Source organism: Vanellus vanellus (assembly GCF_965231255.1).
Source record: "Vanellus vanellus genome assembly, chromosome: 4".
Lineage (NCBI taxonomy): Eukaryota > Metazoa > Chordata > Aves > Charadriiformes > Charadriidae > Vanellus > Vanellus vanellus.
This window is the reverse complement of record NC_138909.1, coordinates 71,632,094-71,647,006: the sequence shown is the minus strand read 5'-3', so window position 1 is coordinate 71,647,006 and position 14,913 is coordinate 71,632,094. Positions and strand designations below refer to the sequence as shown.

Here is a 14,913-nt window from a genome sequence, read left to right as displayed (position 1 = left end):
AGTCCCTTTAACTATAGATAACAACCTTGGAATGTCGATATATTAGTAAAGCAGAATTAGTCTCAATGTAACGTTACCTTTTGGCTACCTGATTTTATAACCGCACTGTTTTAGCTTCAGTTCTACATCAAACTAACTGTTATTTTTCAACTTTCCTTTTTAAAGGAAAGAATTCTGGCTGCACACTGTTCCGTCTCTCACACTTTAAGGACACTGATATATTAATATTAGCCTGTCAATATACAGCACGTCTTTTCCAGCTGTGTCTCATGTCCGGTGTTATGTATTATATGGGTGAAACACAACTGATCAATCTGAAAGTTTAATTCAAAATAAGGAATAATCATCACATATCTACAACTCTAATGGAGTGTTTTGAATCAACAATTTGAGGAAAGTCATCACTGATAAAATTTTTAAGAATAGTGAAGATGATTGCTTGTGGACATAAAGAAACTGGATACCTAGAGAAATTTGGATAGTTGTAATTGCCCTGTAAGCATGGCATGAGTAAGCAATTGCATCTCAGTGCACTAATGTGAAAAGTCCTGTACTCGGGGATATAAAGGATACGTGAACAAAAAGTGGACTTTCAAGAGACTAACAGAAGCACTAATTCTGAAAAGACAAGTATATTAGGGGGATATTCTGTTGAACAATGTAGCATTGATGAAAGGATGATATAGGCAGGAAGGTAATAAGCCTGAATAAGCAGGAAAATATCAGATAAAGGTAGAGGGGTATGTATTCTGAGATGAAGAGTATTTTGCAGGAACTGAAGGAAATACAAGAGCAAGATGTAGAAGAGTACATGCAGTGAATGTTAAAGGTACTGGATGTCTGCACTGCATAGAAAATGATGGAAATAATAAAAGTTGTGATGTAGGATTATTTGCTAAAGATGGGTTTCTTTTACATAAAAAGGTAAAAGAAGTAGTGTGGAGAACAGGGCTCTGCTTTCATCAAAATCGCTTTGAAAAAATTCTTCAGACTTGGAGCTGGAAGCCTACTGTAGACACTTGAGGCCGAATTTTTATTATAGATAGACATATAAGTAATACTCTTAGGTAACTGGCTGTGAGAACTGTATTATTCCATTAAAAACTGTTACGCATTGAAGGTCTCTGTTATTCCTGAATGTGGTAGTCACCTAATTTATTTGCTGAATAACTGCTTTATCACCAAGAAGAGATGCTTCTTTAGGCAAATAATGAGGAGTTATAGAAAACATGCTGAAAGAAAATAAGCCTGGATGAAATTATCAAAAGCAGTCTTAGTTTAAATAGCATAAGTAGTAATAAAAAAAAAGGTGATATATCTTAGACCTTCATTCCAAAATGGGGAATTGTGGCAAATTACGGGAACTTGTTAGTGGATTTAGATGGACTAACACCCTGTTGGGTAATGTTGAGGATCGGAGTAATGAAAATGAAGAAACATTAAACAACAAAAAGTGCAATGTTCTGCACTTTTACAATAATGATAATAATTTCTGTCAGGAGATGAGGGTTTATAAACTGAGAATAACTGATAAGGAGAGCTCTTCAATGTAGCAGACAGAGATATTTCACATATCAAAAGCTACAAATTGGGCCTGGATAAATACAGGCTAAAAAAGTGGCACTTTTGATAGGAAGTGCAATTACTAAAATAATTTGTCAATGACTGAGGTAGATTTTTATCACTATAATATTTCTAATCGAGAGTAAACATTTTTCAAAATACAGATTTTCAACTCAAACTGGGGTTCAGAATATGCAAAGGTGCATCATCCCTTACTAGAAGACTAGTACTCCACGCCTGCTGAGAGAGACTTCATTCCAGGTCTTGGTCCTTGTTGGGAAATTCCACGTCTTGTTGCTTGTCAGGAAGTTCATTCTTGCTCTTGAATTCCAGGCACAAGAGTCAATTATTTCCAATATTTATTTCTTGGGAGAAGCCTGTCCTTAGCTATGTGCTTGGGTTAGGTGATGCCTAATACCAGTCAAACCTTTCAAACCAGAAGACGAGAATTTCAGTCTAGTGAAGAAAAGGTGTCAAAGTAGGAGATCAGAAAGCGAGCAGTTCTCTCTAGATTGGGCTTAGCAAACATGTTCTCTGTGTGCTTCAGCCACGTTAGGAGCTGATGAACAGCTGTCCCTTGGTGCTCTTCTCTTTCTCTGTTGAATATGCAATCTGCTGTCCTCTCACCTTCTTACTTTGCTCTAGCCTGGCTCGTATTGTCTTTCAGGGTAAAAATTTGAAGTCTTCTATCCCTTTCTCCCCTTCCTTAGAAGCTTCTTTAAGTTTACAGCGCTGTTTTGCACTTCATGCAGGATGTATTAAAAAGCTTTCTTCCTAGTCCTAAAGTTTTCAAGGCTGATACCAAATTTTTGAAGTAAAATACGAAGTATTTACTGTAGAAACATCTCAAACCATCTTTCTCTGTTAGCTCTTTGTGGAGAGTAAATGAACAATAGTAATTACATGGATGTCAACTGAGTATCAAGAATGTATTTTCCTCCAGCATTCATCATTTTCGTGGACTCGTATCGCTTCTAGTTCAAGAACATGAGAAGAATGAATTCTTTCTTATAATTCACATAAGTACTTGTTCTGTACCATACAGAAGAACTAAGGTAACTAACAGCCTTCTCCAGTCTTCTTGAATTGTGTCTCTTTCTCTGGATCATTTGGGTCAATTAAAATAATTTCAACAGAGGCAGATTTTCAGACTCTTCACTGGCTCTTAATGGCTCTAATAATCTTACTCAGAGCAGTATGGAAAAGGCAAACTGAACTCGGTGGCACATTACAGGAGAGCCCTTGTGGCAGATCAAGTACTGCTCGCTGCAAGCTGGAATTTCATAAAATTGACACAGCCCCCATTAAAAGCTGGCTTACTGACAGATCTCAAAATTTAGTTGTTAATAAGGAAATATCAGTGGTTGAGCTGTCTATAGTAGGTCTCATAGGAAATTCTTGATCAAAAATAATGATATTTTGAATGATTTTGGCAATTATTTTTTGTCGTAAAGTTGGCAGATGACACAAAGACTGTTGGAAAGGGAGAGATTGTATCTGCAGAGTAATAATTTGATCCTTCAATAAAACTGGAGACACAAAAATTGAGAGGGGGGAAAAAAGAGGTGGAGGGGAGGAAGCTTGGTGGTCATATTTCTCCAAGTGGCTGAGGAGCCAACGAGGAGAGGAGTTATGCTGGACCTTGTTCTTACCAACAAGAAGGGGCTGGTAGACAGTGTCAAACTCAAGGGTAGCCTGGGCTGTAGTGACCATGAAATGGTCGAGTTTGAGATCCTCGAGGCAGCGAGGAAGGTGCGCAGTCGGCTGACCACCCTGGACTTTGGGAGAGCTGACTTTGGTCTCTTGAAGAATCTGCTTGGTGTGGTGCCATGGGATGAAGCGCTGGAGGGAAGAGGGGTCCAAGAAAGTTGGTTAGTATTCAAGGGCCACCTCCTCCAAGCTCAGGAACGATGCATCCCTACAAAGAGGAAGGCAGGCAGAAAAGCCAGGAGGCCTGCATGGATGAACAAGGAGCTCTTGGACATGACCAAAAGGAAAAAGGAGGCCTATAGGGAGTGGAAACAGGGGCGGGTAGCCTGAGAGGTATACAGAGGAATCATTTGAGCAGCCAGGGATCGGGTTAGACAAGCTAGAGCACAGATAGAACTAAATCTGGCCAGGGACATTAAGACAAACAAAAAATCCTTCTTTAAGTATGTCAGTGAGAAAAGAAAGATTAGGGAAAATGTGGGCCCTCTCCGGAAGGAAACACAAGAATTGGTTACCCAGGACAGAGACAGAGCTGAGGTACTCAATGACTTTATTGCCTCAGTCTTCACTGGCAAGGACTGCAGCCACACTGCCCATGATGCAGAGTGCAAAGGCGAGGATTGGGAAAATGGAGAACTGCCCACTGTAGGTGAAGATCAAGTGCGAGACCACCTGAGGAATCTGAAGGTGCACAAGTCCATGGGACCTGATGAGATACATCCACGGGTCCTGAGGGAGATAGTAGATGTGGTCGCTAAGCCACTAGCCATCATATTTGAGAAGTCGTGGCAGTCTGGCAAGGTTCCTGCTGACTGGAAAAGGGGAAATATAACCCCTATTTTCAAAAAGGGAAATAAGGAAGACTTGGGGAACTACAGGCCAGTCAGTCTCACCTCTGTGCCTGGCAAGATCATGGAGCAGATCTTCCTGGAAACTCTGCTGAGGCATGTAGAAAACAAGGAGGTGATTGGTGACAGCCAGCATGGCTTCACCGAGGGCAAGTCATACCTGACAAATTTGGTGGCCTTCTACGAAGGGGTTACAGCGGCAGTGGACAAGGGAAGACCAACTGATGTCATCTACTTGGATTTGTGCAAAGCGTTTAACGCTGTCCCACACGATATCCTGTTCTCTAAATTGAAGAGACATGGATTCGACAAACGGACCACTCGGTGGATAAAGAACTGGCTGGACGGTCTCACTCAAAGAGTTGTGGTCAATGGCTCGATGTCCAAGTGGAGAGCAGTGACAAGTGGCGTTCCTCAGGGGTTGGTACTGGGGCCTGTACTGTTCAACATCTTTGTCGGCGACGTGGACAGTGGGGTCGAGTGCACCCTCAGCAAGTTTGCCGATAATACCAAGCTGTTTGGTGAGGTAGACATGCTGGAGGGGAGCGGTGCCATCGAGAGGGACCTGGACAGGCTGGAGAAGTGGGCCCAAGCCAACCTCATGCAGTTCAACAAGGCCAAGTGCAAGGTCTTACATCTGGGTCAGCGCAATCTCAAGCACAAATACAGGCTCGGCGGGGAATGGCTGGAGAGCAGCCCTGAGGAGAAGGACCTGGGGGTGCTGATTGAGGAGAAGCTCAACATGAGCCAGCAGTGTGCGATCGCAGCCCAGAAAGCCAACCGTATCCTGGGCTGCATCAGAAGAAGTGTGGCCAGCAGGACAAAGTAGGTGATTCTGCCCCTCTACTCCACTCTCGTGAGACCCCACCTGGAGTACTGCATCCAGCTCTGGAGTCCCCAACATAAGAAGGACATGGAGCTGCTGGAGCGTGTCCGAGGAGAGCCAGGAGGATGATCCGAGGGCTGGGGCACCTCTCCTATGAGGAGATGCTGAAAGAGTTGGGGCTGTTCAGCCTGGAGAAAAGGAGGCTCTGGGGAGACCTTATAGCAGCCTTCTAGTACCTAAAGGGGGCCTACAGGAGAGCTGGGGAAGGACTTTTTACAAGGGCATTTAATGATAGGATGAGGGGGAATGGCTTCAAACTAGAAGAGGGGAGATTTAGATTAGATATTAGGAAGAAGTTTTTCACTGTGAGGGTGGTGAGGCACTGGCACAGGTTGCCTAGAGAAGTTGTGGCTGCCCCATCCCTGGAGGTGTTCAAGGCCAGGCTGGATGGGGCTTTGAGCAACCTGGTCTAGTGGGAGATGTCCCTGCCCATGGCAGGGGGGTTGGAACTTGATGATCTTCATGGTCCTTTCGAACCTAAACCATTCTATAATTCTATGATATTTCAAGGTGAGAGATTCTGAGAAGTAAAGCAGTGATTTAGCGGAAAACTTAGATATTTTGTGTAGTATAAGATCTTAGCTATGCAGCCCTGGGCACTGTCCTGAGATAAGTCCCCTTTTGAAAAGGAACACAACAAGTAGAAATCTGGAAACGTTCAAGCAGTGCTGATAACACTGTTACAAAAATTTCCGGTCCTGGTCTCCACATTTCAAGACGGGTCTGGAAAAAATGCAGCAAATTTAGAAGTTAAAGCTGAACAGATTATTTGTAGGTTGCAGTTGCAGTACGCAGTATGAACTGTTGAGCACCCTGAAGGCAAGTTTTGGAGGTGACCTTCATCTCTTGCGTCTGAGGAAGACTTGTGATATATGGCTAGGCAGTACTGAAAGTTGGAGTCAAAGACTTGAACCTCAGAACAAAACAAAATTTCCCAACACTAAGGAGAATTAAACTTTTTCTACTAATAAAGGGAAAAAATAGTGGATTCAGCATTGCTTGAGCAATAAGGCAAGATACACTTTGATGCACCTCCTTGTGTTCTAGTCTAGCAGTGAGGTTGCTGTTATATAGATAAATGGGGTTGCAGAATTAAAGGAAGGGGATATCTGTTTGCAAGATGTGGTGTATATAAAATATGTTCTATTAAACATAGGTGTATATACACATACGCCTTATACACTTTTTTCCCCTCTGATTTTTTGGTCTGTGGATATGACTTCTTGTGTCGCCCCCCTTCCTTTATGAGGCCTGAAGATATTGAAAGCATTTGCAGCTCAGGAAGCACTTAATTTTTTTTCCCCCCAGGAAATAAATTGGTTTCCAGAGCCTGTTTAAACTTTCTGTGAAGCATGCTGGGGACAGGACGGTGATCAAGTGATTCTGTGCTCTGTGGTCGTACAGAAAATCCTTTGTGCGGCCTCAGTGGTGTGTCTTGCTGTCAGGCTCAGGGTCACACCAGTAATCGGATTTGGAATCAGGGAGAATTTCCTCCCAAGTGAGATTGGCAGGGAAAAGGTATCTTAGGATATTTAGGAAATGTATCTTGCCTGCCATTGTAGCTGGCAAGCATGTTAATGATATCCTGTTTCTTTCTGTGCGTCTGTTTGAGTTTTAGATTTTTGAGATTTGAAAAATCCTCTTACTTAAGATTTTAGGTTTCTTACAGAGCACTTGGGCAGTCTCTGATGGTTTGCAGTATAAAGAAATCAAATCTGATGACCTGGGGTCCCTCTCCTATGAAATCAAAGTGCCTTTTTGTTTGTACCTTCCCCCTTTTCAATCTGCAGATGGACAGAAATGCTTCATTTTAAAATGCCTGATCGTGAGAGAAAGGCCTTTATTATTAACCCTCTTCATTCCAGTGGGGACAAGGACATATGTCCATCCTCTTGTGTCCACATTCTGGCTCTCCAGTACAAGCTAGAAGAAAATGCTGGGTAAATTGATGATGTTAAAATGCATCCTGACCTCTTCTGTTTGTACCCTTTTCCCCTATAAACCTGTTGGGAGGAAAAAAACTGAATTATCAGTGCTACGTGTACTTCAGACGTGACTTCCATGGGAAGTCACTTAGACTTAGTGCCCTTCTGTAAATGTACAGAGTAAAAGAATATATTCTATAAGAGAATATATTTTTAAAACAGCTAATTTTTGACTCCCCAGTGAGACTGGTTTCCCTGTGTTTTTTAAGGAAAAATAAGTTTGGAAATGTTTAACTTTTAAATTGCTTTCACTTGAGGAGCTTTCAATTTGGAGTTCGAAGCAGTGTATTAATCAAGCTGATGAAAGGACATTAGTAATCCTTATGTGTGCTATAGTTGCATGAATTGAAGAAATCTGTGGCGAAAAGTTATTTCATTTTTGTTACACATTTTCAGTAGGAAACGACAGAAAGTACTGCATATTGATTCCTTACGGCTGATAAACACATCTGCTCCCAGACCTCACGGTTTGTTGTATGAACAATTTTTTCCCAACATTTTTTTTTTTCTGTTTATGATTAAATTTTTATGTTGGAAGAGAGTTTTTGGTTTGTCCTCCCCCCCTCCCCCCTTTTCCTTTACTTTTTATACCTTTTATATCTATCATGTATTTGTTCACAAAGCACAGGTGGGGATTACATTATGAAATAAAAAATTCATGTTGATAATTCCAACAATTTGTGTGGAATAAGGGAGCCAAGTCATATGTGATCCTTCGCAGAATGAACAAACCAGAGATTTAGTTATTCTGAATCTAATAAAAGAATATCAGATTTGTTGTTGTTTTAGTAAATAGGTTAAATTACACTAACAATGTACAGAGATAATTAAATATATAATTATTATGGTTACTGTTTTGTTTAGTGAGAACTACGGTAATTGAAACAGATGTCTATGTTAACAGCATTGGCCCAGTTGACCCAATCAATATGGTAAGTTCTGATTATTGACAGAGTGCATTATCTGAATGATGCTATGGGTTAATATTATGAAATAATTTTAATCTCATTCAAATAATTTTCATTATTTCTTACTGTGTACTCTTATGTGTTGGTGGATATTATTGTGCTTATTGCAGAAACCCATTTAAGCTCTCTCTATTTGAAATTGTTGCAATGTAAAAAATATATTTATTCTTTAAAAAAAAGGAGGCCACACAAAGGTCATTATATCAGCTCCTTAGTTTGGTTTGTGTCAAACATTTTCATTGTGTTTGTTTTAACTTGGTTTATCTCTGGCTCAGTATAATTTCCTGGAACTACTCTTGGGATTAAGAAAAATAACAATTGACCCAGCATTTGTGTATGAAACTATTTTCAGTGTGGTGATTTATTATTATTTTTCAAATTCATAGAAAGAAAAATTTGAACGCGACTCTTTTGTCCTTCTTTTTCCATGTCTTATTTAGTCTTATGGGCCCTCTTCAGTGTGTGTGTGTGTATGTGCGTGTGTGTGTGTCTACACATAGCTGATTTCTTCAGAAGTTAAGCAATGCATCTCATCTAGTTTCTGGTAGACCTGTTGAGATCTGACCTGTCTATTTGGTACCGACACTGAGGTAACAGCACTTATGAGGAAGCTGAGTCTGTGGTCTTTTCTTAGATCATTTAGATTTTCTGTCACAATGTGCATTGTATGAAATGGGGGTGTCGGAGGCTTTAGAAAGGCCATGTTGCATGACTTCTGGGGACTGCTGCCCAGGACTAAGACTGGGACGGGCCCTCAGGTGAGTTTGAGCTCAGCCCCTTCTTGCCTTTTTCCTTTTTCGTCCTCCCTACGGGAATTGCTGACAGTGCTGAATTTGCACGGCAGAGGAGCGTTTTGTTCAATCTGAGGCTGGAGTATGCCAGTGCGGGGGGCTTATGAGCATTGGATGAAAGCACAGTAATTCTAGATTGCTCTTAAGGATCTTGTGGTTTACACATCTGTCGTCATGCTTGGGTAAGGAATACTGACTTTCAGTGATGGGAAGCCAAGCTGGAAAAACCAGTGGTACTCAGATACTATGGATAAAGGTGCCAAAAGTAGATGATGCAGATCTGCGGCAAAGGATATTCATTCCAGCATAATGGTCTAACAGGCTTAGGGTTGTCATTACCTGGGGCTGTGGCAGGGAAGTCCATGTTTCAGGCCAGGACGGTACATAAAGAAATGCATGAAAGAGCAGAAGAGTGATGGGGTGGGGGAAACTTTTCAATTTCCATGTCCGGTATAAGTGGTGTCTTTGGTTTTGTCTCTCTTCCTACTGCGGTCGTTCTCTTTTGCTTCTCTCCATCCTATCCTCTTCTGAAGGAATTTACTGTGGGAGCAAAATGTGTGGACAGGCGGTTACCTGTAAGGAGGATATAGCAAATGGTAGGGGCTTCCTTTTCCAGTAACCAACACAAGTCCTTCAGCCTGTGGCCAGTAGGTATCGCATACACTGCAACCGAAAATGAGAAATGCTTACAGCTTCAGTTTTCCAGTTTTAAAGAACCAGCATGTGGCTGGCTTTGCAGGGTGGCCCTACCTCATCTCCTGTGCCCTCTTCTTGTCTCTGCAGCCCCTGGGCAATCTCCCTGCTGCTATACACCGTGCCCTCTCCTCTGCCCACAGCTGCCCTCTGCTTGCTCAGCCCGGAGCCGGGGAGGCAGCGCTATCACGCACTGCGCTTACAGTAATGACGATGTCAGCCATGGGACTATTTCATGTCACTCATTTAGGAGGTTTCCCCCCATCTGCTAGAGCTGTCCTAGAGCTGGGTGGTGATGCTCTTGCCGTGGTGCTAGTAGAAACCAGTCATACTGGCTTTTAGTCCAAGGTAAGGGTGGCACCATGTTGAAAAGGCACTTCATTAGAGAGCCAGATCCTAATGGTTATAATATGTATCAACTGAACGTTTATCCCTCTAACCTTCTGATTTCTGTTAAAAAAATAAAAGATAACAATGAAGTACGCCACCGAAGGGTAATTAGGTAAATGTCATCGAGACATAGAACTTTAAAAACTATTATATGTTTTTTTAAAAATGGGCAGAGAACTACTTGGCAGTTTAAATTATAGTCTAGGGGCACTATGGCCTTCATAAAAGAGCAATTGCTTTCACTGGGCTTGGACTCCAGGAACCTGGATCATATGAGCGTCTAACATCACTACAAAAATCAAGTGTTTGTGAAAATACATAAAACCATATATATGCAAATAATTTGATTAAGGTTTCTGAAAAAGGTGGTTTTAATCTGGGAGACAACATTCTCAGCAAAAAAAATAATTACAGATTTGACCCTGTAAGCTCTCATTATGTGAGCTGTTGGTTTCATTAGGAAGGCACTTTCCCTGGAGTCAATATTGTTTGAGATTGTTAACTAATAATCCAAAAATTGCTTCAATTTCAAGGGCTGTCCTTAGCCCTTCATTTGTTCACTTAATGTGAGAACACATATCTGTGATTCCCCATTGGATTTCTCATTTGCCAGATACGTTAGTTCACTCTGGCCAATGATGTTCTTTAACTATTTAGTTTGGATACAATATGGCATGATGTAGAGAGCATTTTTTCTGAGAATGATGCTGAAGCAGCGTATCAAGGGAGTGTGTTTGTCTGAAAGCTTCAGAGGACATATGAGAGGAAACTGATTTTTTTTTTATAATTCAGTCTATTTTCCTCTTGCTGTCTGATAGACTTTCACTTTCACAAAAGGGAGGCTTTAAATGTATGTATGGCGTGCATAAGAATTTTTTTTGAAGGCTGTTGTGTTTTGGCTTTCACTATTTAACAAAGATCTACACAAAATTCTAGACGGTTTAGACACCCCGTGCTTAAGAGAAGTTTTTCTACAGCACGTGATCTCTTTAGGCAGCCCCAACCTGAGTGAACATTTTTAACAAGCATCTGGATCAGCGGAGTATTTACTCATTAAGTCTAAAGATTTTTGAATCTGTCCCGTAGAGCTAACCTGTGCTATGCATCGTACAGCAACCATGTAAAGTGCAGCTAAGTACATTTTTATGGCCAAAGTCTTGATCCTCAATAGCTCTGCAGTGGTCTAGGGATTCCTTAGCAGAATCTAGACATGCAATGAATATTTAGAGCCTGGTTTTCTTCTATGGGGAAGCTGACTCAGCTGAGCACTTAATGTAGAGGTACTCGGCTCTTGCTACCTTTCTCTTTCCTTCCAAACTAGAGCCAAGATATATGGTCCCTGTGTAGATAAGCATGTTGATCCATGTTGCCTGTGGGCCTCGTTAGCTTTCTCTGCCCTGTATTCATCCCCCTAACCCTACATCTTCATAAATACATAATGTTTTGTGCAACTGGTGGCCCAAGGGGCCCAGGGGAGGACCACGCCAGCGCCACAGCTTTTGTGGTTTGACGAGACCATGCAAGTTCAGTGGGTTGGGAGAGGCATGGCAGCCCTCCGGGACACTTGTACCTTTCTTTAACTAAGAGAATACCCGATCCTGTAATTTCTGTTTGATCAAAACTCTCATGACAATAAAAGACTGCTACCCCAAACGAGAGAAATTTTTGGAGAAGGAATAGAGGAGCAGTTCCTGAAGTAAGAAGCAGTATTGCATCATTGTGTCAAAAATGAAGAGCAAAGAGAAAAGATTATACTTTCCCTGTCCTGAGAGTTTATTTAATCGAGTTTCGTATAGTAAATAGTGGAGCAATGTTCAAGTAACAAAAACAGGGAAAGGGTTAGAAAGAGGCAGATCATTTCTATAGAGATGCGTAGACATCATGATAGATAGATTAAAAACTAGCCTAAAGAAAATGCTCTACCTGTCTGGCTATATATGTCTGTGTGTACACATATATAAATATGTATGTTTACAGAAACAAAATTAAGTTTCAAAATTCCTCTGCTTTTCTGTGTGGTTTTGAGTAATGATTTAACATTTTGAAACATTATGTTGTCATTGCCATTTTAGCACGTTAGAGAGCTACGTATTTTTTTCTTCCCTTGCCGTGGATTGAGATGATGCTCTCTATTCAGCTTTTGCATTTATTAATGGAACTCGGTATCAGGAGGTCCAGACTGAAAATTCCAGGATAAATTGCTAGGACTGCACTTCACTGAAGCAGTTCGGTTCCCTTGTTGTTTCCCAACATTTCTGCCTCTTCTGCGGATGATTTAGCTTTTGTTGCATGATCTTTGCTAGTTATCCATTGAAGGCTACTGCGGCCACAAGCTGAAGGCCATACTTTGAAGCCGAGCACTCTTATTTTTAACAAGATAGCTAAACCACTGAACAAATCAGATATTCACTGAATACACAATGTGCTGCTTTGATACACAAACTGCATGGCCTGGACACTGCTAGGATACAATTTTTCCTGTCATATGGTACCATTTATGACTTTGTGTAGAATGCGCTGATGATGAATTTTAAGTATCCTTTGGCTTCTAAATTCCATTTCATGCTCAATTTGCAGTAACTAGCAGCAGATTTTTATTTCTTTTTTTTAAGGTATTGAAGAATCAATGCAATCAGTATCCTAATCCAGATTCCTCAATGTTATTGTACTTGTGGAGGATGCTTTGTGGTCAGGTGTGTCACTGCCCTTGTTCTACTAGTCATTAAATTTGTATTGAAGGTTTGAGGGTTTTGTACTCTTACTTTACACTGCCGGGTAATTAACATTAAGCACACTAGAATATAAGTAATCATGACCCAAAGATAAATTATCTGAAGGTACCTTGAAATCCAGTAGTCAAAGATGCACACTCTTTGTGTGCATTATTCTGAAAATCAATGGGTTTTTAACTCTGTTTTTGAGTGACATTGAATGGTTTGTTACTGAATGAATAGTAACTAGCATAAAGGAAAGATGAGGCTTAGAAAAAACCAGAAATAGATGCTGAAATTAGCAAGGCCCTGATCCTACAGATACCTAGGCATGTCCTTCAGTTTACATGTGTGAACCACGTCACGTTGACTTAAGGATTTAACAAACACAATAGGAAAAAAAATCCAAATAAGAAGTGTATAAAAGGAAAAACACGAACTCTCTCTCTCTCTGCCTCCCTGTCTGTCTGTTCAGAGAGCTGCATGTCTAAGTGAATGTAGTTCCATACAAGAAACAAACATCATAAATCACAGTGCTCTTTAAATGCTGCACTGTGTAGTAATATTTCAGGCCCAGGTGAACACCGCTTGATAGGGCTTGTTGTGGTTTGTGAACTGCATTTGAAGCTTTTCCCGGAGGTTGGAATTGCTTTCATGTTTGACGAAGACCGTTTTGCGGAGAACCGTTGTCTCTATGAGCTTTATGATGACAGACTGAGAGGAAGAACATGAAGGATGCACGCCTGCCCATGTTTGAGGATTTATGAGGTTTCATACGGTTGTGTGGCTTCAGTGTTCAAGCACTGCAAATTTTCGGAGAGTCAGGTGTGTGCATCTTACGCAAACTGATTCAGTTCTCTTTCAAATGGCAATAATATGTGTTCATAAATCAGGAAAAAAGTACCAGCAAGTCTTTGAGTATTACCGCATTCTTATTGCACAGCATCTTCTTTGGATTAAACTAGAATAATATTTTTTTCCCAACTCACTCTTTTATTTTGATTAGGAGAGATAGATTCCAGTCATTTTGGTGCCTGTCAGCACTGCAAGTGGTCAGAGTTAATTGGCTGTTACTCAGATGAGTGTTTGAGATTGACGGACGCAGAGTTCATTTACAGCAGCTGAGTAAATATTCCGTCAGTAGGCTTGAGCGTTGTTTTTTTCTTTCTTATGAAATATATTTTGAAGTGTCAAAACCCATATGTCTGTTAGTATTTCTTATTTTACCAGCTCTAGGAACTTGAGTAATACGTGACAAATGCAATTTCATTAACGTTCTCTGTTTTGTTCTGAAAAAATTAGCTTACGTTGATTAGTCTGGCTCTTGCAGGCGGCTAGTTTGCCTACTGCTATGGCAAGGCAGCTCTAAGCTTGCCCTGTTCGCTGTCAGGGGAATTGCCCAAGTACAGGCAATATTCTGCTCGTACCGGCTCAGCACAGCAGTTCCTGCGCCACTCCCAATTTCTGTGATCATTTTGAAGGGAATGGCGAGGGATGAGGGAAAAGGCGGCTGTTGTATGACAGGCACATGTTGTGATAGCTTGCTGAAGTCAAAGCAGAGTACCGGCATCTTTTCAGCCCCCACTTTAAACAGCGTTCAGTACTTGGCTTAGTCTCAGCTGCACTTTACGGGTTGTACCTTAATAGATATGAAGTCAGGACAGGTATTTAAGGTTCTACAGAAGACACCAGAAAAACCTACGTTCTTTGCTGTAAAACGTGCCCTAATTTGTGTCTGCCATTTAGCAATGTTATAATCTAAGGCTGCAGCTTTTATATGCCGTGGCCCACTCTTAAATTTTGTGTTAGACTAGTTCACACTTTAGGAAATACTGGTTTTGTATAGTACCATTGTATCACTTAAGCCACAGTTGGCATCGTTTCAATATAAATAATGAAAAAAAAAATAATACTGCTTTACTTAACTCCCCTGACATCAGTACAGTGTGCCAGTATGTACCGGTTGGAAATCCAGTTTATATCATCTCAGATTCTTAGCATCCACAGCCAGAGTAATAACCAAACTGCCTTTGAAGTATCTGAGATTTGAGATGATAGCGTTCTGTATTTGCATAAGGCTAATTTGTTAAAGAAATAGCAGAAGTCCTGAGCTGTGGGCATGGTTGGGGCAAGAAAACAATTCTGAAAAGCTTATTCCTTTTTATCTGTGGTCAGTCTGTCAGTGTGTTGTGGGCAAGGACCTTATTTTTTTGTGTTCCCAGTACTTTATCTAATTACGTGTTGATGTGAATGTACTTAGAACTCTTCCTTTGGTACTTCTGCTCAGGATGTCTTCCATGGTGACCTTCTCTTCTGCTCTCAACTACTTCTTGGTAGTTTCATCCACAAATTCAGCAACCTTTCTGTT

General features: G+C 41.0%; 1 protein-coding gene across 2 annotated transcripts in view; it reads left to right on the top strand.

Moving 5' to 3' along the window:
- GABRG1 (gamma-aminobutyric acid type A receptor subunit gamma1) overlaps positions 1-14,913 on the top strand; it is a gene marked incomplete at both ends in the record, with an annotated part of 57,326 nt that overhangs the window by 19,693 nt on the left and 22,720 nt on the right. The window contains 2 exons of one of the 2 annotated variants that reach the window (XM_082482687.1): positions 7,857-7,924; positions 8,144-8,179. In XM_082482687.1, coding sequence (XP_082338813.1) covers positions 7,857-7,924; positions 8,144-8,179 — 104 coding nt within the window. The remainder of the gene's footprint in view (positions 1-7,856; positions 7,925-8,143; positions 8,180-14,913) is intronic. The other variant, XM_082482688.1, reaches the window with a different exon arrangement.